Here is a 24,132-nt window from a genome sequence, read left to right as displayed (position 1 = left end):
ATTCATTCATTTAAAGGTGGGAAGAAAAGGGTTGAGGTAAGAAAAGGAAGAGAGAGTTTGCTTTATGATTATTAATTATATGGCTCACTTATGTTTCACTACTTTTCTGTACGTGTATTATGTTTCAAAATTTAGAAAAGGTTTATGAACAGACAACGCTAAATTTAGTTTAAAAGTGGTGGAGGTGGGAGTGAGCATCCTCTCTTACCTGAGGTCAGGCTGGTCTGGGATGGGCTGCCAGGTGTGGCTGCTGTCCTAACAGGAGGCCCAGGAAGGCTCCTTGTGCTCATGGCCTCCTCGGCCTCTGCAGGAGATGTCGGGGTGGAGGAAAGGGTTCCCCAGGGGGGCCCTCCGGGTGTTTTCTCACCGGTGGTCTGAGCCCAGGGCACGGGTAGCGTGGAAGCCCATGCCTGCCTGTTGGTTGTCACCCATGGAGTTCTGGCCGCCATCCTGGTACCTGCACAAGTCACAGTAACAGGGCACTTACATGCTTGACCACTTTGATTCAGGTATAAAATTAACAAGACGTTGACATGTTATCGAAGGGCAAATGCAATGTGCATGCATAACATAGACAATCCAGAGACTTAAACTATACCCTGAACTGGAATAAATGGGCCAAACTAAACATTGCTTTCCTGACTACCAATTAAAAAATAACTCTCCAAATCCCTTGGACACTCAGACAATCAGCTAGGGTGTGTGTTTGGGGGACAGTGGGCTCTCACTCACAATCAAGAAATACGATTCTAACCATGTGACATAGTGGAAAGGTTATGGGGTTTGAGGTGAGAAGACCTGGAGGGGTAAATTCTGTCCCTGCCTCCTCATGCTGTGAACTTTGGGACAAGTCACCAAATCCTTTTTAGCCTTATCATTATAATGGAGACGATGGTGATGATGATCATAACAATAGTTATGCCTGCCCTACAATATCACAGGATTGTTATTAAGACAAATCTTTCCTCTTTGGTCTGTCAAACAATTGTTAGATGTTCTCACTTGTTCACTCCCACGGTAGGAATTACGATAATTTTTTTCAAATTTTACGAAACTAATCCACTTGGAGGATTTCAAATCTGTAAGTTAAGTTGGGAACAATGGCCATCTTTAAATATTCAGATTTCTCAACCAGAACACAATATATCACTTCATTTACTTAAGTATGCTTTTTTAACTCTCGTTAAAGCTTGCAGTTTTCTTATACAAAGCCAAAACTTTTCCTGTTAGGGTTGTAGCTAGGTATTTTATGATTTTTCTTACCACAAGCAATCCCATCTTTTTTTTCATATTATACTGGAAAGCTTCTAAACTTGTGTAATTGTTATGATGCTGGCTATTGTACTAAGGACTTTTCTGGTTAGTGAAGTTAATTCCCTCATTCTTGTTTCCCTGCTTGCCTGACTCCTACAGCTCTTACCTCCTCAGGGAAGCCCCCTCTCTGGGCTCTTTGTAGGCTGGATCATAACTATCAGTTTACTTGCCCATGTCTCCCTCCCTGGCCTGTGAGCTCAGGAAGGAAAGGGGACTTTGACAGAGCTGTGTTTTTAACAGCTAGCCTGGTGTCTGGTATTAAATACGTGTCTTGATGAGTGAATGAAGGAATGAATGAATTCTGATGACTGTGATCCATTGTTGGAACTCATTGAGACAGTACTGACTCTTAATGGAAGAGATATCTCTGTTGTATCTTACTTTCAAACAGGATAAGCACGCCTTTTGCGTCTTCAGTGGCAACATCACTGATTGTGTCCACAAAGATGGTGGGGATGGAGGAACCTGTTGGCATGCCGTTGGTGGCAGCTTTTCACATGGGCATCAAGTCATTAACATACTCTTGGCATCCTTATCCATCCAGCTCAAATTAACCTAACTCTGCCATAACGTGTTGACTTCAGCATTTTGTGTAAATTTCAAGAGAGATATTGCTAAATGCTTTGCTGAAATAAAAATACCTTACTCTACACTATACTGCAATGATGTAAGATATTCTCTTTGGGGGATGCTGTGTGAAGGGTATCAGGGAACTCTAAGTACTAATTTTGCAACTTCTTGTGAGTCTTAAACTCTTTCAAAATAAAAAATTGTACAAATAAATGTTGGAAGGACATTATGTCAATGACATCCACTTCTGATGCTTGTCCGTATTGAACCCAGAGCGACTCACGTGAATCTTTTACTTAAGGGATGCTGAAGAAGAAAGGGGTTGGTGGAGAAGGGACAAAGGATGGATTTCACTTATTTATGTGAGCCTAGAGGGAAGAGGAGGGAGAAACAGGACAGGAGAAGAAAGCATGAGAAAACGTCTTACCCAAGGATGGGAGGGTAGAAGAGGCGCTGTCCGGGATAGCTGTGGTGCTGGCGGGAAGCTCAGGAAGCCTGTCTGTGTTCGCCGTCTGCTCTCCCTCTGACGGAGGAGTTGTCTCTGTCCCGGGAGAGGTTCTCAGAGCAGACACTCCGGTGCTTTGGGCTCGGCGTGGGGAGCTTGTCCTTGGTGGCGTTTGCTGGCTTGTGGGTGTGAGCTCTGAAGTCACGGCCGTCCCCCTGGTAGCTGCACGTTGAAGGAGACAGTCAATGGCACCTTTAGTATGCTCGACACTTTGAACACAAACAATTGTTGTGTCACTGAAAGGTCATCGCGTAGCAAATACACAAAATGCAGAGATTCAAACCTTACTTGGAACTGTACCATATGTCACCAAAAGGAGGGTTTCTCCTTGAATGACAAATTAAGCTACGATATCAATCTCTGAAAACGCTATGTGAAGAAGTACTGTGAACAGAATGCAACGCTGTCAGACTGAAAAGCATCAGATATTTGATGTGTTTCCCATACAGAACCTGAATCCCGTCTGAGTCCTTTGCCCACGTCACAGCCCTCAGCCCCTCCCTGGCTGTGGCACTTGTCCCTAGGAGAGGGATTAGGCTTACTCTATGTGCCTTGTACGTATGACTAGGGACCAGAAGTGGAACCTTGGGGAATCAGGGGCTGCCAGGGAGAAATCACTAGAAAGACAGGCCCCCACAGTGACAGCAGGAAGGCTCAATTCAGAGGGACATCTTACCCAGTGCCCTTGGATACTCCATGAAAAAGAAGAGGAAGAGGTTCAAGTCTTCATTTTATCCTATACCTCCCCTTGGGAAGGCTTAAGTGGCAGGGACTGCATATTAGGATGCCAGGCTCCCACTAGCCCATATGGTCCCTTCCTCTGGGTAGACAAAGGCCCGCCTGCAGACTGGTGGGCAGAGCCTGTGTTGGATTTCAGCCCCACCTTGCCCCTTTGGCAGGCAACTGTGTGTAGGGCACAACCTGTCCAATTGCAGAAGGCGGCCCTGCAGCCTCTCTTCCTCTCTCCTGCCTTACTTCTGGGCTCAATGATGCCCCACACATACCAGAAGCCTGGTCCTTGCTCCCAGATTAATTGGACACGGGGCTAAGAGCCTCCCAATCCGACTATCACTCAGCCAGGTGACCGAATATCAGGCAAGTCAACGTTAGTGGCAACTTGTAAATACATTATCTCTTCCCAAGCATTTGTACTTTATCGAAGGAGCACAGAAAGGAAGATATAATTGAAATTGAGGGTAGGAAGGTCATGGAAGGACTCTCTGAAGAAGTGAGATTGACCCAACCCTCAGATCTGTCTTCAAAATTGGCTAGGTGAAGGGAACCCACCAAATGCTCATTTCTTCTCCTTATCAAGCAGCCTCATTCCATACAAGTTGAGGTCCTTCCTCAGCATAAGTAAGAGATGACCTAAATAAATACAAATCAAGGTAGCCCACTGAAATGGAATTGGAGATTTATTGTAAACTTCGTTTTACTCCAAGAAACATTGTTGAAGAACCTACTATGCACAAGGTACTGTGCAAGGCACCAAGGGGGAAGGCAGACAAAAGCTGAGGGAGACTCAGTCTCTGCCTTCAAGCACCATTCAGTGAGGAGACACACACATAATGTCACGTGTGATACAACCTGGAATAACATAGAGTCCAAACGATGTACAAGTGCTGTGTTGGAGGATCACAGAAGACAGAAGACAAATTTTTATTGGGGGATTTTTAGGAACAAGGAGGCAGCATTTGAGCTGGTGATTGACAGTCAAATTCAGTTCTGAAATATGGAAAGTAGGGAAGGAGTCCCAGACTGAGATAACAGCATGAGCAAAGTCGCAGAGGTATGGAGATGTACACCATCTACAAGAACAGGCAGGAATTTCAATGTAGTTCTAGCAGAAGATTCATGGAAAAAGAGAGCAGAGGAGGGTGGGCTTGAGGACAGAGAAATGTATACGCCAGGCTAAGGACTTGGGATACTCTGCTGCTGACTTGGGAGTTCCGAGCGGTGAAGAGACATAACCCAATCATATCTTAAAATTGTCATTCTTATGGCAATGGATGGATATTTTAGAGATATAAGAGACTGGGTAAAGGGAGACTGGTTCAGAGGCTATTACAGTACAAAGGTAGATGACCAGGACTTGAACCTATAATCACAGAGGCAGCAGATAATCTTGGAGGACTAGCCAGGTTCCAGAAACTTTATTCAGCTAGACATGACAGTTAAGTATAAGGGAGAAAGAAGATTTAAAGGTGGTTCCAAAAATGCCACCTGGTGGCAGCAGAAAGATAGGAAGATGGATAGGTGTGTGTGTGGAGAGGTAGGGATGGTTGGGTAGGGCTGGGTATTATGGAGTGGTGACGTCTACAATAGGGTCACAATTTCAAATACCTACAAAAGCCAGGTAGTTAATATGAGGAAAAAAGTACAAGGCAATAGGGAGCAGAGAGGGCTATGGAAAAGAGGAGAAATGTGTTCCTCCTAATGGGGGGAATGGGGGCAGCAGCTATTCAACTCCAGTTGGTTATAGACATGGGTGAAGGGAAGGATCAGGGTTGCCAGATCTTCTTTTGCAAAAAGATCTACAAATTCAAAAACTTTTTTAAAATCATGAAATCCTCTGATTTTAACACAATATAGCTAAATAAAATACCTGAGGGCAGCATTCAGATTCAGTTTGCTGGGCGGGACCCTGGTCTGGAGACTCTATAGTAGAAGTTTGGGAGGGTTACACTCACCCAGAACACTAGGCATGCTGCTGGTAAATGTGTAGTTGATAACAGGAGATTTCTCCGCCATCTCCCAGAAGTCAGAAAGATTCCTTCCTGCAACAATCACACCAACGGGATCAAATCTTGGGCTTGTCTACTGGAGTGTTGTGTTTAGTTCTCAGCTCAGAGAGCTTGTCAATGAATGGCTGGAGGTTCACCTGACTTTCCTGTCATCACACAGATGAAGATGCAGTCGGATTCCTTTGTCTGACTCACTGGAAGACAAACCAGGACACAACAAGACTTAGCAATGGGTCTGAAGCTGTTAGGTCTTTGGTCAAAATGAAAATTAAGCTGGAAATTTCTAGCTCAGGATGCTACAGAAAATAAGGCTAACTCCGTATCCTCAAGGCAGCCTTGATTTTCTAGACTTTTTGGCGGGGGTGGTGGGGAGGGTGTGCAGTATAATGTAATGGCTCAGTGCACAGCCTCTGGGGTCGGCTTCCAGGATGACAACATCAGCTCTGCCACTTATGTGAACATGAATGAACTGCTTGCTCCCTCTAGGGCTCCGTTTACCTATCTTTAAAATGGTGAAAATTTGAATCCCACAGCCCCTTAGTTGCAATTTCCAAATCCCGAAATCTCTGTAAGTTGGAAGGGTTTGTGTGAGTTTGGTACCAAAACTCATTTGGTGGCAAAACCTTGCTTGGTGGATGTGAGGCTATTGATAGTCTTTATCTATCCTGTTTAGTATAAAGGGTCAACGATTTTACTAAATGAATATGAATATGTGTGGTTATGGCAGGCTGTGCTGGACACTGCTGGAGGTGTTACATCACATATGGTGTAGACATCCTATTCGACCTTCAAAAGTCTGAAAACTTCTGAATTCCTAAATGTACTTGTCCCTGAGGACATCCCCGGTAGGATGGCTGTGACGATCCAGTGAGATAATGTGTGTGAAGCTCTAAGTAGGGTGCCTAGCAGGCAGAAGAGCTCAGTAAATCGTCATAATAATAATTATTGTTATTGTTAATGTGGTACTATTATTATATGTACTAGCATAGTGACCAAGGGCATGGATTTCAGAGCCAGATCGCCTGGATTAGAATTCTATCTCTGCAGAGTGATCTTGGGCTGGTTGCTTAGCCTCTCTGTGCCACAGTTTCCTCACCTGTAAAGTGGAGATAAATTTAGTTGGTACACCATAAGGTTGTAGTGAGGATCCAAAGAGAGAATACATGGAAAGCCCTTAGAAAGAGTCCCTGGCACCTAATGATAGCTATTCTTTTTACTCTTTTTCCCCCATCCCAGCTTCTAAAACAGTAGTTGCTCCACAGTGTGGCACACCATCTTTCTGACGAGACCACGTGTTGGGCTATTTACTAGACCAGTGCTTTACAAAGTGGGTCCCCAGGGGAATGTGAATTGCCAAGAGGTTATGTGAAACCACCTTATAAACGAGCCATATCTTTCTCAATTGTACATCAGACATGGGCTTAGGCTCCATAGAGATCTACATCTGAATTCCAAACCAACCTCAAGCAAAATATCCAACCTCTCCGAATCTCAGTTTTCTCATCTTTAAAATGGGAGTATAGCCATCCAACAGAGGCTGTTCTCCTGAGTCTGCCTAGATTCCCCCAACTTTGAGCCTTGAATTCTTCCTTCAATGTTTTGGACACCAGGAATAGCTCTGATGAGAAGATGGAACCTTCAAATAAATACTGGTGGTTGAAACTAGACCACACTGATTGTCTAAATAAAACTTACATTAAAGATCCTGGTGGCCTGGCCTATGGCAGAGGTTGGGGTGAGATCTACCAGGTTTGATTATATTCCACGATGGATGCTGAATCTCAAATTTACCAAGCATTGTTAGGATGAACACACCTGAGAGGATGGAGGTTGACTTAAAAATCTCTGTGAGGTAGCTGGTAGAATTTCCAATGATGTCCACCAGTAGGGCTGTGAAATCTGCAAGATAGATTGAGCAGGTTTAAATTTCTGAGACTTGGTTTAAATTTCAGAGACATGAAAAGAAAACTGCATGGTATTTGAATTTTTTGGAGTAGATTTTGTGACTTTGATTTAGTTCAGTGTATTGAGGAATATTAAACAATCATAAAGAGAAATACTAACTAGTAAAAAAGTCTTAATTTCAGGCAGACAGAAAACTTTTGGATCCACTATTATAATCCCCTTTTTCCTCCCGTTGCTCTGTCCGCTCAAATCCTTCTCTGCCAACATCAAAGAGCTGTGAAAGGCCGTAGTGTTGAATAATGGTTTTTCTGATTTGTTTCTTCCTGTTTTCTCATTTAATTGCTTTAGAATACCAAATCTGTTGGATAGGAAGCAGCCCCACAGAAATGAGACATAAATTTAGATAATTTTGGATTTTCAAAATGATGTCAAATTTAGTGGTGGGTTATAAACTATGAACTATAAAAAAAAAGAAAGGATTGTATACAAAATAGAACCAAGAACCTCTCCTCCTGCCTCCTTCTTAAGAAGGCTGATGGGAGGAGATTGGCAGAATTCTACATTTCAGGCTATAAAATCTTTGTGAACTTTCTCTCTGAGCAGGGTTTAGTCAAGGCCGTAACTTGACATGGTGGGCACCATTGACCAATGAAAGATCCTAATACAATTCTTAGCCAAACAGCTGCAGCCTCCTCCACTATTCACTTATGGTTTTCCAGAACTCAACAAGTTCTTGGCTTCTAAAACAAGGGGTATGTATTCTAGGAGCCCCAAACAGTAATTTGCTCAAGAAGAAGCTTCTTGGGTCTCCTGGAAAAATTCCCGTCATGCCTTATATAAATGCTTTTTTTACTCATTAATGGGATTATGAGTTTGGGTGGGGAGCAAGCTGACTTGAGAATACAGAACCCAGAGGATTGAAAACACAGAACCCAGAGAGGCAGGAAAATGTAACGTGACAACCTATGTAATGTGTAGCATGTGAGACCAACAGGAAGTAGGCAGTACTTATGAGCCAGAGCCACAGTACAATCTTACCATCCCTGAATGGACACATGGTTATCTCCTGGAGGGAGACATGGTAGTATATCTATGTAGGCAAACTTGGGTGTCCTCCTTTCTATGTCTCTTTAGACTGGTCTGTTCTTAGTCACATTGTGGAAACTGAGGAAGGGTAGTATCTCACTACTTTTTCCATCTATTTTCTTTCTACTTCTCAAAATTCTCCTTATTAATTCGTTTACCTAATAAACATTCACTGAGTGTTTGCAGTGTGCCAGACATCTCCTTGGCACTGGAGGGTTGTGTAAGACACCATCTCTGCCCACCAGAAGCTGAGATTAGTGGGAGAGACAGACTCATAAACAGACCACTAAACTGGAATTCACTGTTGGAATCCACTATTAATATTGCATAGGAGCTATGGGTATGGATCTGGAGCCAGGATACCAAGGATGGATTCCAGGTTCTTCCCCAGTTTCAGAGAGATGATGGAACTTTCCCAAGGTCCCAGAGTATGTGGCAGAGCTTGAATTTGAGTGAGGTCTGCTTTGGGCTAAAGCTCTCACTCTTCCAATATTCCCACCACTGCTCGTGCAATCTCTTTACTCAACACAGTTTGTCGACTCCCCCTTTAGAACTGCTTTCACAATCTGTTTATAGGCTTGGAAGAAAATCAGTTATCATTACCTCAAAGATATTCTTTGTTTTGATGAAAATTTGAATTATCTAACTTACTAGCAACACTTATAAATGAATGATTTCTGATCACCTTCATATATAAATAGAAAGTAGAAACAAAAATCTTTTTGCGTAACCAATTGGTCATGATTTAAGAATGTCTCTTAGTACTCAGTGTTGGCAAGGGTATGGAAAAACACACGCTGTCAAAAGTTATTGGTGAGAGTGTAAACTTACACAAGATTTCTACAGGAAATTTTAGCCATTTGAATCACCACAAAATAGCTTCCCTGTCAGACAACAATTACATTTCGAGGACTTTATCCTACAGCAGTAACTAGACAAGTACTCCAAGTGATTGTACACAGGTATTCATCACAGCATTGTTTATAATTTTAAAATGCTGAGAATAAACTGTTTCCATCAAGAGGAGATAAATAAAATAAATTATGGTGGATTCTTTCAATGAATACTATGAATTCATATGAAGGATGAGGCCTATTTATATTCATTGGGATGGAACTGTTTCTAAGACATACTTATTAGTTTAAAGGTGCATTATAAAAATGCATGGAAAACATGGTAGATACAGATGGCTGTCTCTCAGTATCCACTCTCCCGTCTTCCTTTAGCAAGAAGGCATGAAATTTCAGTTGGGCACATGGTGGTTTAACATAATTGAAAACTACACATTCAAGCCTGCTTTGTGGGTGAGTGTGGCCATGTGACTGGGCAATAGAACATGAGAAGAAGCAATGTGAAAGGTTTCCAGACCGTGAGTTTATACAGTGAATGGGCATGCCTTCCAAATGCTTTCTCCTTTTCCTTGTAGCTGGAATGCGGGTGTAGTGGCAAATCACCCTGGACTATAAGAATAGGGGCAACACTTTATGGAAGGCAGAGCAACAAGCGAGAAGGAGCCTGGGCCCCCTAAACCATCAAACCATCAGAGCAGCCCTGGTATGCCACCCAGATTGTCACACAGGAAAGCAGTTCACTTCTACCTTCTGTAAGCCACCTTATTTTGGGGTCATTTGTTATAGTAGCCTAGCCTGTATTCTAAATAATATAGAGAATGTAGAGTAGGATGGGTAGATAGATGGGTAGATGGATGGAGTAGGTAGGTTAGATAGGTAGTTGACAGATGGCTTAGATACGTGGATTAGAGGAGTGGCTTAGATCATCTTGGGTGACGTGATTTCCTACAGATGTTGGGATATCAGGTATTTCTGATTTTTTGATTATACTTGTCCATGTTGTATGGCATTTTGACATCACAATATATTATTTTTAAGATCAAGAAAACTTGAGCTATTTTCATTCAGGAAAATAAAAGAAAAATATGCAAATACACCCCCACAGGAGGGTTATATGTCAGAGTTAAGAATATTCAAAAGAAAATGATCAGGTCTGAAGACTATCCACAAATGTGTCTTCCCTAAAGGTTTTGAGCAATGACAAGATGCTGGCCTAGGTGTACAGTGTCTCGTGGTAGCGATTTGAGGGGAATCGACATCAGGCATGTTGTGATATGTCAAACCTTGTGAAAAATCACTGTGGCTTACAGAGGAGCAGCTATTCTGTCAGTGGTAATGATCCATGGATCAGTTCTTTTCAAATAATTGTTTCAAGTGTGTGGAAATACTCTTTGGCTCCCCAAATAGAATTATAAACTGTTTCCAGCAGATGTGACTCCACTTTTTAAATTTTATTTTTATCTTTCACAGAATCAGGGCAGGGACTCAATGTCCAGCAAAAGACTCGGCCCCCAGCAGGGGCTCATGCGATGGTGACAAAGGTGTGATTGTGAAGGACATTTTTCCTCCTGAATGTAATGTGTTGATGCACTTCAGAGGGTGGGTTAAATAAGATCATGGGTATTAGGTACTCACCGCAGGGTCTGGCATACAGTACTCATTAAACAATAATCACTATTCTCTTTAAAATGTTCATATTCGTTCCCGAAATTCCACTTTGGGGAATCTATCCTTAGAAAGCCATCTGAAGCGGGGAAAAGCTTTATGCACAAAGATGTCCAATACAGGATTTTTTATGTTAAGAAAAGCCTAGAATTCACCCCAAAGTCCAACAGCACACTGGCTAAGAAAATGCTTACACTCATAGTTCATGTAGCCATTACAAATGTTTGCAAAGAGTCCGTAGTATCACAGAAAATATTTTTAATATTAGGTTAGCTGGGAAAGAGAGCAGCAGGCTTTTTCCCCTTCAGTCCTTGCTTCTCTTACAGTCTATCCTTTAACAAGCATCCAGAGGGAATCTTTTAAAATCTAAGTTAGATCCCATCCCACCTGTGTGGATAATCAGAGTGAAAATCAAAACCCTTGCAGTAGGCTATAAACTCCTACCTGATCTGCAACACCCTCCCTGCCTTGCTCCCACAACTCTGAGTTCATTTCCCATGACTCTCTGCCTTGGCTCAACTGCTGCAGACAGACTGACCTCTCCAGTCCTCACTCTGCTGCCTGGGCTTTTGCCTGGAACTCCGTCCCCAGGTACCACTGGGCTGTCTCCCCACTTCCTGCAGGTCGCCCCTCAACCCTCATCTTATTAGAGAGGACTTCCCTGACCACCTTACACACAGCAGCCATCCCCACCATCACTTCCCTCCTCATCCTTCCCTTTGCTTTATTGTTCTCACGGTCACACTATTAGCCAACATACCGTGTGTTTTCAATTTATTCATTTACTCTCTGTCCCTTCCTACAGCATCTAAGTTGATTAGAGTGGGATAGGGTGTGTGTGTGTGTTATGTGTGTGTCCACTTTTCCCTGTGTGGTACCCTCCCAACCTAGAAGACTGTCTAGCTAATGGTATGTGCTCAGTGAAGAATTGTTGGTGGATGCATTAGTGGTGAGAGAATAGTTTTCATTTCTATTTTTCAGGATTCTCTAAAAATAAGGAACATGTAATACTTTTAACTTTTAATTATAAAAGTAATACGTGAATACACTCTAACTGAAAAAAAAGTCAGATAATACAAGGCCCCCTTAATTAACACTCTTCCACTCTGAAACACACACTCCAATCTGCTTTTCAGAGGTAATCAGCTACCTGGTGTCCAGATATGTATCTATTTTTTACCAATAACATTGGATTCTACATACTGTTTTGTAATTCTCTTTTTCTAATTAAAGATTTCATGGACATTTTTCCATAGGTAGGCCAAGTCTGGCCACACCTGCTCATTTATGTACTGCCTATGGTTGTTTTCCGAAGTTTGATTATACAGTAGACTATTTAACCATTTTCCCAATGGTGGGTATTTAGGTTGTCCTCAGATTTTGCTATTAAAACAGTGCTGCATGAACATTTCATTCTGGCCCCACTGAGCTGACATAACCATTTCTCTGGGGTAAAACCAAGAAAACTTTCTGGGAGAGTGAATGTGCACATATTTGAGTGTACTAGATATCAATGTATTTTCCTACCTTATTCTGAGGAGAAAAAATAATTCAAACTTATCTAAAAGGGTACAACCCAAATCAGGAAAGCTGGAAGCCTCATGGTTAGTTCTACCCACCTGACAAGTCATTGGTCCGATTGTTTAAACAGTAGCAGTACCGTGTGGGGAATTTGGCCGGCTCCACAGTCTTCGGGTTAGAAACTGTGAAGAGAAATGATCCACACAGCAATCATGTCATAGCCCTGTTGGCCCATTGCTCCCCATTATCACCACCAAGAAGAGTCGGGCAGCACTCACTGTTGTAGATGGCCACAGAAAACTTGTGGAAGGCGAAGGAACTGTAGGAAGTAACGCTCAGCAAAGAGAAGAATTTCTTGCTATCTGTCAAAGACATCAAGATAAAGAAACAGCAGATGCCTACTAACAAAAATAAATGAACAATAACACCAATTAGTAAATAGAGGATAGAAATTGATAATATTATAAACAAGCAATAAAAATAAATAGCAAAAATACACAGTAAAATAATAAAAATAGAAAATAATAAACAAAATCAAATAAAAGCAAACCAAAAAGTGCAAAAGTACATGTCACTTGGCTATAATTCCTGATCTGTCCTTAAGCTCTGGCGCTTCTGTGACAAGAGAGTCAGGATTAGACAGGCCTGCACAGAGGCCGTGTTTGGAACGCAGCTTGCTCTCAAAATGCTGGCAAAGCTCCGACTTCGCTTGGATGTTTCAGCAGCATCATGAGTCAGGTAGGACCACGCCTTCTCCACCTGAACACGGAGAAGCTGGGGCACAGAGACGCGACGTGAATCGACCAGGTCACAGAGAGTCCAGAAGTGAAGCTGGTGCAAGACAAAACCAGGCCTGGATCACGCTTGCAAAACAAAGGTAATTACCTTTTAAAGCTCTGTTCAGCATCCCATTCACCAGCTCTGTCAGGTTAAGTGCGGACAGATCGACGGACCTGGCAGGCAGCTCTGAAAGAGATTCGAAGATAATGTCACTGGCAGGCTTTTCTTGGCAACAGAAAAAGTTTCTCATTTCCAACGTTCAAGCCAATGTGCCTCCTCTTTGGACGTTTACTGAACTCACAGCCCTGTGCTGGGTACAAGGTGGTTGAAGATAAAAGGCAGTTCCTGTCCTCAGGAGGTGAGAGTCTATGGCATTCATAGTGACAAGGTAGGGTAGACAGGAGAAGCCTGTGGGAAGAACAAGGAACACATATTTTTGGGGCATTTTATCTCTGCATCTGGAAAGAGTAGAGATTGGTGGGAAATGCCCATATATAATGGGAGCCCCAAGGAAATCGCAGGAGTTCCCAACAGCACTGTATTTGGAAATAACTGCACTGTCTAACAGAGGAGCTCAGACCCTGGCTGGGTATTGGCATCACCGGGAAAGTCTTTTTATTTTTTATTTTTTATTTTTTTTGGTGAGGAAGATTGGCCCTGAGCTAACATCTGTGCCAATCTTCCTCTATTTTGTATGTGGGTTGCCACCCCAGCATGGTGTGATGATTGGTGTAGGTCTGTGCCCAGGATCTGAACCCACAAACCCCAGGCCACACAAGAACCCAACCACTATGCCACCAGACCAGCCCTGGGAAGATCTTTTTTTAATTTCCCACAATTCCAGTGCTTGGGCTTCATCCTCCAAGATTCAAATTCAATACGTCTGGGATGTGTCCCGGACATCAGTACCAAAATCAATCAATTGCCCAGGTATCAGTCATGTGCGGCCACATGGAGAGATGCTACCAGGTTAAAATCTCCCCTTCTTCCAGCTCTTCCTTGAAGATTTGGGAGCAACAGCTGACAAGGTGGAAATAGCGGTTGATGCTCCTCTTTATACTTTTACAAACATTGTCTTTTTCAACTCTTACTTAATGTGCAGATAATTGTGTGGATGGAGCAATGTGAAGAGGGAAGAGATGCTGTTATCCCACCATGGGGATGGGGAATGGAGGTCCAGAGAAGTGGGGGAATTTGCTCGGCAGCCTAGGCCACCCATGGAGCACTGTGGGTCAGAGGGACTCACCTGTGGTATCGAGAAACGCCACCCCCTTTTCCTTCCTCTCTTCTCCAAGGCCAGATGCTGAGAAGAGAAAAGGCTTCAGGAGAGAAATGGGAGCCTCTAACCCCCTACATTGCTGGAGGTGCCTCGGAGGCCTCTGCTGTAGCGGTTCTCAGGTTTAGTAACTGTGGGAATCACTTGGGACGCTGTGAAAAAGCAGATCCCTGGATCCCTCCCCCAGGATTCTAGTCTTCTTGGGCTGGGTGTGGCCTAGAAATGTAGACGTGCACATTTTAGTAAGTAGCCAAGCGATTCCAATGCAGGGGGTCTAATCTACGCCATCCCTTTACTGGATTGGGAAACTGAGGCTCAGAGAGGACAAGTCACATGCCGAAATTTGCACCACTGAGCCCTGGCAATGAAGAGGCCAGAGCCTACTTCCTAGAGCTGCAGAGCAGTGACCCATTCCAAAATATCAGGCTACTTGCCTACTGGGCAAAGTTCATGCTATCAAAGAAGAAAATGTCAAAGGAATTTTGAAACATCAAGGCATTCATTTATTCTTGATTCATTCAATAAATGCTCATTGAGGGCCAAGCAATATACTAGGTGTTGGGTATAAAGAGGTCTCCACCTTAGTGGACCTTGCTTTCTGTGGCTCAAGTGGGAGGAGGGAGGTTCACGTGTAATTATACGTGAGGAGTGTCAACACAGGACAGCAGGATGCTGTGAGTGCCTCTGTCAGGGCGCCACCTGGTCTAGGGGATGGAAGTGACAGAAAGCTGAGACCTGAAAGATCAGTTGTTCTAAATTAGATGCCATTTAATCATACTGCATTTGTTACTATTATTGTTGCAATGATTGTTTTTCATGTTACGTTCTGATGGAGAAGGTGCTTTATGTCCATTTTATAGATGGAAAAACCAAGGCACAGAGAGGCTGAAAAATGTTACCGAGTTACAGTGTTACAGAGACAGTCAGGATTCAGGGCTGGCCTAGTTACCTGTTGCACCAAGGAAAGCCCCACCTTTTTCCTTCTTAACTTCTTTATTTCCAGACACCGAAAATAAAAGCTTTTAGGAATGAAATAGTATGGTGGAAACACAGCCTCACACAATTTATAACATCCTACAAAATCATCTAGTTCAAAAGTCCCTTTAAAGGATGAGGAAATTGAGGCCCAGAAGAGTGAAGAGATGACCTGAATCCCGATCTGGCTAGTGGTCCTGTTTCCCTCTCCTGCTAGCCCCTGGCCCACCTTTCTATTCTCTGCTTCTATGATTTAACTATTTTAGATACTTCATAGAAGTGGTATCATGTTGTATTTGTCTTTCTGTGATGGCTTATTTCACCTAGCGTAATGTCCTCCAGGTTCATCCATGTTGTTGCATATGGCAGGATCATCTTGTTTTTTAAGGCTGAATAATATTCCGTGGCATGTATATACCACATTCTCTTTATCCAGTCATCTGTGGATGGACATTTAGGTTATTTCCCTGCTTTTCAAGTACCCTAACAAAACTTAGGTCCGGAAGTGTTGCCTGCTTTAAGCCAATTCGGCCTTTCAACAATTATCAGGCTTTTTGGTTAAATATCAGAGCTTTGGGGTTAGAGGTAGATGGGGGTTATCTATCTCCTTCCCTACAACATGGCAACTGGAGGTGGGAGATTGTGTTACCATAATAGGAAGTCTGAGACAGACTTTTATTATCAGTCAGGCCAAGAGTTCTCAGACAACCTGTTCTCCGGCTTGGGAGAGTCCGGCTCTCTCCCGTCAGGCGCTCTTGCCAAAGGAAAATTTTGAAATGTCAAGGCATTTGATGAGTGGCGTTTTACACGCGCATTCTACTCTGAAGCAGCCGCAATGAGATCTGTGGGAGGCACCAACCGACCTCGCCTGTTACCTGGCCAGGCCACAGAGTCTTCCACGCGGGTGAGGGACCGAGATCACTTGGGTTCTGGATCTCCAGGCTACAGGGACGCTGTAGCTGTGAGCCATGCAGGATTCCTACACCTGTCAAGCCAGAATGGTGGGCCCTGTGCAATCTTTCTAACCAAGAACGTTTCTTGAGCTTCGCTCCTTTCACCTAGAAAAAATTACGTTTACCACTTCTTTTTATAATTACAAACCCTTTAGTGGATTTTGATAATAATATTTGAGGTGTGAACTAAACACCTCTGAAGCATGATTTCTGAATAGGATGCTATAAAGAAGCATTTTTCAAATAAATTGTCAGAAAAATAATATAAAACTGTTGTTCTCTTTTTGGATAAAAAGACCACTATGGTAGTATCTTTAAGATAGAAAGTATTGGCAGATAGAAAGTATTGGCACTTTTCACACTTATTCATGCTTAGTATTTCGTCACTTTTTATCCTTTCTGATTACCCGCATAGCAGGAATTGTTGTTCCCATTTAAAGAGGAGAATATTGGAGGCTTGAATAGGGGAAATATTTACTGAAAATTGCCCTGCTGATACACAAGATATCGGTACCATTGGTGTCCTCTAAGGAAGGGAAGTAGTTGGCTGGAGAAGCATTTTAAATTTATGCACTTTTGTACTTTGGCATTTTGAACCATGTGAATGTACTAATTAAAAGCAAATAAAATTTTAAAAATAAAGAGTAATCCACTCACCATCCCCACCAAAAACCCCAAAAGCATACAAAAAAAGCTGTTCTGCTTGTTTACTAAAAAGTTAGGAACAGAGACCCAGTCCCTGACTCCTATGTGTCCTTTATGTGGCAATGCATTCACCACCTTGCTGCACAGCCAACTTCATACCATCCAAAAAAGAAAAGCAAAGACAAATGGAATTATTATAATGGAATTATTATAAGGGGATTATTATAAGGGCAAATAACAATACCTCCTATTATGCAATCTTCTATTGCTAATGGAATGTCACAGTCTTTGTGGATTTAATAAAATCATGAGACTCCAAGTGTTCCACGAACCATAAAGCAATGAGCAGCACACAGGAACTATTGCTATGGCTTTAGAGCTTGAGATACAGATAAATCTCCATTTTACAGATAGAGAAAGTGAGGCTCAGAGAAGCCAAGGAATTTGCCCAAGACAGAGCGAGCTAGGGCAAAGCACCAGCCCACTTACCTATTGTAGGTAGGAAGGTCATAATCTTTTCCTTCTTGGCATCTCCTTTAAGAGCAGACACTAAAGTAAAAAAGTTTTCATCAGAGAAATTGTAACCCAGACATACCATCAGGGAGAATTTAATCCAAAATATACATTTTAAAAATGAGAAAATTATGATCTAGAATGGTGAAGTGACTTGCTTGTAGTTTGTTCATTCATTCAATTATTCATCAAATATTTATTGACCAACTATGATAATACTAAAGATTCATAATGTTAATCATCTAGATTTTAATAGGCATTGTGTGTGTTAGATGCTGGGATAGTATGTTGAACAAAGGGATACAGATTCCATCCTTACAGTCTAGTTGGGAAGGCAGACGTGAAGGACGTGAAGACTCAAGGATATTATGACAAGGTCGAATGCTTCGAAGGGAACTTTGAGGGTGTGTAACAAGGAAGCTGATCTAACCTCAGGGATCTGATGGTCTTCTCTCGGAGATGATGTTTAGCTGAGATCTGAAGGATGACTAGTATTTGAGTAGGATGTAACTGGCTAAGGGGGTATTCAGGGTGTAGATAACAGCATGTGCCCAGGGTTTGAGGTGGGCATGAGTATTACTTTAAAGAACTGAGAGAAGGCCAACGGTGATGGAGCATAAAGAATGAAGGAGGTGGGGAGTGTGGGAACTGGTGATGGAGAAGTAGGTACGGTCATATAGAGCTTGTAAAAGACTTGGAATACTAGCCAAAGACAAGCGGGAAGTCATTGAATAATACTGTGTGTGTGTGAGGAGGAGAAATCAGGGAGGAACTGGGAAGGTGACATAATGAGATTTATGGGATCACTCAGGCTGGTGGGTGGAGAGTGGGTCATGGAGAGACAAGAGGAGAAGCAGGGAGCTGACTTAGAGGTCTCTCTTAACGGTCTGGCAAAGAGAAGACAGTGGTTTGGACAAGAGTTGTAACAGCGGGGGTGAAGATTATTCTTTTCATAAATGGGACTCAAATGCAAAAAGTCAAGGGACAAAACCAGAAATGGGGAATTTATTATTGCCATTTCAATCAAACTCATTTAGGACTCTGGCCTGAAACGCTGGCTGCTGTGATTTTCTAAAGCACAATGAACAGCCAAACGTAGTATATGGAACAGACACTTCTTGAACTCCGACCAGACCCACCTGTGTTCCAAAGGGACAGGACACATGCGAGGCCCACGCATAGCCTCACCGGAGGACCGTGTTGCAGGAAGCCCGGCATGTTTGTGACACTCTGGCCCACCTGGAAGCAAGCAAGCAAGCACTTGGAGGAAACAGGCTGGGTTACTTACCACACTGATGCAGAATATCCTTGAGAACACTGCTGAAGTGTCATTAGAAATACAATCTGTAAAAGGCTTTGTGCTAGTTAGGATAGGTTATGTTATGCTGAGGAAACAAAATAACTCCAGAATCTTAGCTCAACAACAGAAGTTGATGTCTTGTTTACAGTCCATATTCACTGCAAATTGGTGGAGACTCTGCGCCACACAGTCTGTCAAGGACCCCGGTTAATGGAGGCTCCACTGTCCTGTAGTTCTCCATCTGGTCCCTGTGGCCTCCTTAGTCATTGATTCATTGTGACCGTGGAAGGGAGAGAGCTGGAGGATTATGCATCAACTCTTAAATGCTCTGGCAGGGAGTGACAAGCTCACTTTTATTTGCAGCCTTTGCCAGAGTTACTCTTGTGGCCCTGCATAACTGAACAGAAATCTGGGAATATCGGAGCAGGGGTGCATGCAATTCCAGAGCATTAATGTCTCTTCTATGGCTGTTTAGATGGGAAATATCCTCCCAATCCAGCATTACTGTTGCTTATAGATGGGAAAACATATTAAGATAAGGATGTACATGAGGGATCACACTCTCTTCCCTTCTCTGCAGCACTGTGCCAGCCATTCTCCCGGGCATTTGCCACGCAGAATCAGCATGATGGTTAAAGCTGCAAAGGTGAGACTAACAAGAACAATGGTGAAAATTTGGTGAATGCTCTCTGCATGCCAGACACCACACAGAATGCTGTCTGATGCCTATTATCACTCAAGGACTCTACTCGTAGGTATTAATGTAACGCCTAGATAACGGACAAGCTGCACACACTTGATTTGAAAAGAGCAGAAATTTGCCATTGGTAGAGAAGGGAACAGATCTGGAAGGTGAATTGCGGAGGAGGAGGAAAGTCAAGAGAAAGGGCACTGGGGTTGGGGAAAATGTCTCAGGAATCGAGCATCTTCATGGCAAATTATATTTTAAGAAGCTCTGCTGTCAATTTGGGAATCCATCCCGAAACTAATTTTGGAATTTTCTTGAAAGATCCTAGTAAACATTTAAATTGCTTTTTAATTATTGGTAGATACTTGAGTGGTGTTTCTTCTGGATGCCACCCTGGACAGAGTCAGGCCTTACTTAGTAAGGAGCAAGAGGCTGGGGCTTTCTTGGAGTCCTCTTATTCTCATAAATCTGTTTACTCTCTGAATCTCAGTTTTCCTTGTCTGCAAAATGGGGATAAGAGGGCATAGCTCATAGGGTCTCTGTGAGGATTTAAGATAATGAATCCAAAGCATTTAACCCAGTGTCTGGCAGATAGTAGGTGCTGAGTACATATACCAGTCATCACGCACAGGCTCGTGACACAGGGGCAGATCAGACACGCCCCTCCCCTCAAGCTGTTCAGTAACTTGGAGGAGACAGACACATGACCAACTAATTCATGCTTAAGGCCAACTGTACTGATTCTCCATAGAGAGGTTTACAGAGGGGACTAAGACAGAGAGAGACTGGTGTGTTCCCGACTTAGAGCTCTCTCCATTAAAGGGGCCCTGGGATTGGGGGGCACAGACACTGTGGCAAACTAAGTGAAGATTATTTCCTCTGGCACCTCTGCGGCTGTGGAAATATTACCTCACCTTTTTGAGCCTTCTGTGTAAAATGGACAGAGTCATAGCTACTTTGAAGATATTTTGGAAAGATTAAATGAGATCGTGAAATATGGTGCCTAGGGCAATCTCTGGAATATGGTAGATACTTATGAATATTAATTCCTTCCTTGTTCTCTTATCTTTTTCTCTTTTCTCCTCCTCCTCCCCTTCCTCCTCTGTGTCCATCTCACAGCCCAGCATCAATTGTATCAGAAGCGTGTGGAGTGAACAGGCATAAATTTATAGTAGAAAAAGACTTGTCCATATCTGTGTAATAGATAGCCAGCCCTGGTGGTCTAGTGGTTCAGATTCAATGCTCTCGCTGCTGCACCCCGGGTTCGTGTCCTGGTCAGGGAACCACACCACCCGTCTGTCGGTTGTCGTACTGCGGCAGCTGCGTGTTGCTGTGATGCTGAAAGCTATGCTGCCAGGATTTCAAATACCAGCAGGGTCACCCACGGTGGACAGGCTTCAGCAGAGCTTCCAGACTAGACAGACTAGGAAGAAGGGCCTGGCCACCCACTTCCAAAAATTGGCCATGAAAACCCTGTGAATAGCAGCGGAGCACTGTCTGATAGAGCACAGGAAGGTGAGAGGATGGTGTAAAAAGATCGGGCAGGGTTCCGTTCTGCTGTACAGAGGATCCTAGGAGTCAGAATCCACTCAACGGCACTAACAACAAATAAATATAAATTTCTTTTTGACTCCTGCTTCGTTACATTAACCATTCTCTTCCATTTACTAACAGTTAGTAAGCTAACATTTATTACTTTAAGACTACAATTTCTATTGATTTTGTTCTTGGGGAAAAATGCATTTTCCCTTCTGTCTAGCTTTTTACTCTTTGCCATTGGCCAAATCAACTATGTGTTTCGAGTAGGGTTGCCAAATTTAGCAAATAAAAATACAGGGCACCCTGTCAAATTTGAATTTGAGATAAACAACGAATAATTTTTGGTATATCTCTCTGTCTGGTGCAATATTTAGAACAACCCTCCTTTGGAGAGCTGGAGAGTTTTATTAAAGAGAACTTGCTTTTACCACAGGCTTCTTGTGGAACTGGCCCTGGAGTAGTTGCTCAGTGAATTCTCTGCTGAACTAAACAGAATCTCTGGACTCAATATGCGAGCTAAGAACTGTGAGCATCACACCCCATAGCCTTCAGATAGCTCTTTCTCCTTTTTAAAGTATTTCCACATTGCTGGGTATCCCACTGAAGCTTCTTCATTTTTACTCTCAGTCCCTCCAATCCTAGAGAGGAAAAATGAGAAATCAGAGAGACGGAGGCAATGTGGAGTGGTTTGTAGGGGCCGGGCAGCTCTCTGTCCACCTTCACTGCTTACACAAGCAGAACTTGGTGGATTTCACTTCTCAGCCAAACTACAGAGGTCAAGCCTCCCTAGTCTCCCCCTTGGGATCCTGGGCCTCTGTGAGACACGAGGGAAGAGGGAAGAGCTGGGTTTAAGGTCAGACAGACTTGATTTGAATGTTGAGTTAGCCATCAACTAGTACTATCTGGGTCAAGTTACTTAACCTTCACTCACTCAAAAAATACTCATGGAGTTCACGGCATTGTTGTTACAAGCACAGACCTGGGAGCCCAATTGCCTGGGTTGCTTCTCGGCTCTGCCATTTGCCAGCTGTGCAAGTTACTAAACCTCTCTGTGCCTCACTTTCCTCACTCAAGTCTGTCATGAGGACTAAAACATGTTATATTTATAAAATACAGTAAACAGTGTTTGACACAGAACAAGTGCTACGTACATGTCTAACAAATAAATAAAAGTGATGGTGCTTAAAAGATGTTGGTACTCAAATAGTAAGCAACATAGACAACATTCCCCATATGGATAGAATTATAATCCTCAAAGTCGTATCTTACAAAGACTGGATCAGATGTCCAAAAATTTACCCTAAAACGAATTCATCATTATTTCACTACATTTCCCATGGCTATTATTGGATAATTATTCACAAATCATTGTTTCCTCAGTGACACTGGTAGAAAAGCTAGCCATGTAACAATAGGACAACAATAATAATGTACTGAAGGGGATCAGAATGTGCTACCCCAGAATATGCCACTGTGGCATATGGGTTATTTTGAGCTGAAGGCCACTAAGAACCAATAGATTCAGAAAGAAGCTTTCTTGGAATCTCCTTTATCTAAGAGCAGAAACATCTGAGAAATGAGGACTGCCCCAAATTCCTCTCCAGTGGAGTTTTATGGCCATGAAGAAGATGGAGAATTGGCTCCAGGATGGGCCTGCACAAATAAACCTTACCAAAATAACCCTTGTCTTCCATTAGTTTCCCCATGTTTACCTTCCCACAAGTTAGCAGCCTAGAAACTCAAAACCCCTCTTCTTTTTCTTGTCACTTCCTCACAAATTTATCATCCTTCTGCTGAAATGGTATACAAGCCTCAGGGTCTGACTGCTTCTTTGAGGTTTTCATTTCATTCCTGTGAGGCCTTTATATGTATGTGAAATAAACATTTTTCTCATGTTAATCTTTTGTCAGTTCAATTTGCAGGGCCCCGATCACTGAACCTAAGAGGGTAGAGGAAACATTTTTTCTTTTCCAACACTATAATTTATTGAGCCACCACTTTGGGGCATCTGTTATTTTACCTTCTCAAGCATCCCATGAGAGAAACGCTGATATTCTGATTATACAAGAGAAGGACCCAGAATCAGAGGTGGGGCCCCCTGCTCATGGTCACCTGGCTCCTAGGTGGGAGAACAGAGATTTGAACCGTGGTCTCTCAGATGCTAAAGTCTGTGTCCTTTTTCACAATGTTCCGCTCTACTCCCCTGCCCTTCAAAATACCATCCTAGAGTGCTATAAAAAGGCCTGATGTTGACAACAAACAGAATTGATTATTTCAAAGTGTTTTGGTGGGCAGAAGGGGTTAGAAATCCTGTCACACTCCCAGGAAAAGGGCTGAGAAGTACTGTTATGACCGGGGAGCCAAGACTCTGCCCAAGAATCTTGTGGAATGAATTCAAAATATGTCCATATTTTATTGGCAAAAGGCTTGGAGCTGGAACTGTGAATGGTGAGAACAAAGCTGCTGGAGACTTAATTAAACACAGCGTTACTTCCAATTAGCAAGGATCACAAATCAACCAAGGTTAGTTTAACCTGCCAAGCAAACCTGCCTTTCTCACTGTACTTTGTAGCCGAAAGATGCCCAGTCAGATACAGATTAATTACAATGCTCAGTGGAGACGTGAAAACCCACACTGAGGTCCCATCTCATTTGGACTAGCCACAGTGAGAGCATCATGTTCTCAAGACATTATCGTGGTCCATTCACTCCGCAACCTTCCATGGAAGTATCGGCTCCCTCTTCCTGAGGATGACCCAGAGGCTTGGGGATGCCCGACAACTTGCCCGAGGTCCTTAAATCGGTGAGTGACAGCCCTGAATTCACACTTGAGCAGTCAGCTCCAGAGCCTGGGAGAAAACACTGAAAGTTGAGGTTCTGCCTTTTCAAAAACAGTTAATGCAGGGGCTGGCCCGGGGCGTAGTGGTTAACTTTGTATGGTCTGCTTTGCGAGCCCGGGGTTTACGTGTTCTGATCCTGGGTGTAGACCTGCACATCGCTCATCAAGCCATGCTGTGGCGGCATTCCACATGCAAAATAGAGGAAGATTGGCATGGATGTTAGCTCACGGCCAATCTTCCCCATCAAAAAAAAAGTTAAGGCAGAAAAAGAAGTGAAGAATCTACAGCAACTAGAAGGATGTGCAACTATGACATACAACTATCTACTGGGGCTTTGGGGGAAAAAAATAAATAAATAAAAATTAAAAAAAAAAGAAGTGAAGAATCTAATATTTGCTGACCTTCTGATGTGCCAGGAATTTTGCATACGATAATTGTGAGGCAACACTACTTAATGGTTAT

The 24,132-nt window shown here is 43.0% G+C and overlaps 1 protein-coding gene across 1 annotated transcript in view; it reads right to left on the bottom strand.

Annotated features, from left to right (window-relative positions):
* Positions 1-18,521, bottom strand: part of HHLA1 (HHLA1 neighbor of OC90) — a 31,646-nt gene extending 13,125 nt beyond the window's left edge. Inside the window, exons 1-11 of the mRNA XM_004431060.1 lie at positions 18,443-18,521; positions 17,280-17,339; positions 14,188-14,244; positions 13,047-13,127; positions 12,440-12,523; positions 12,260-12,343; positions 6,949-7,032; positions 5,271-5,327; positions 5,074-5,166; positions 2,312-2,551; positions 209-457 (exon numbers count right to left, since the gene is read on the bottom strand). Of these exons, the coding sequence (XP_004431117.1) occupies positions 209-457; positions 2,312-2,551; positions 5,074-5,166; positions 5,271-5,327; positions 6,949-7,032; positions 12,260-12,343; positions 12,440-12,523; positions 13,047-13,127; positions 14,188-14,244; positions 17,280-17,339; positions 18,443-18,521 (1,168 nt within the window). The remainder of the gene's footprint in view (positions 1-208; positions 458-2,311; positions 2,552-5,073; positions 5,167-5,270; positions 5,328-6,948; positions 7,033-12,259; positions 12,344-12,439; positions 12,524-13,046; positions 13,128-14,187; positions 14,245-17,279; positions 17,340-18,442) is intronic.
* Between the last annotated feature and the right edge of the window lie 5,611 nt (positions 18,522-24,132).

This window comes from Ceratotherium simum, chromosome 23 (genome assembly GCF_057802395.1).
Source record: "Ceratotherium simum simum isolate JZ-2026a chromosome 23, ASM5780239v1, whole genome shotgun sequence".
In the NCBI taxonomy this organism is placed as follows: Eukaryota; Metazoa; Chordata; class Mammalia; order Perissodactyla; family Rhinocerotidae; genus Ceratotherium; species Ceratotherium simum.
Note: the sequence above shows the minus strand (reverse complement) of the source record. Positions and strands in the feature narration are given on the sequence as shown.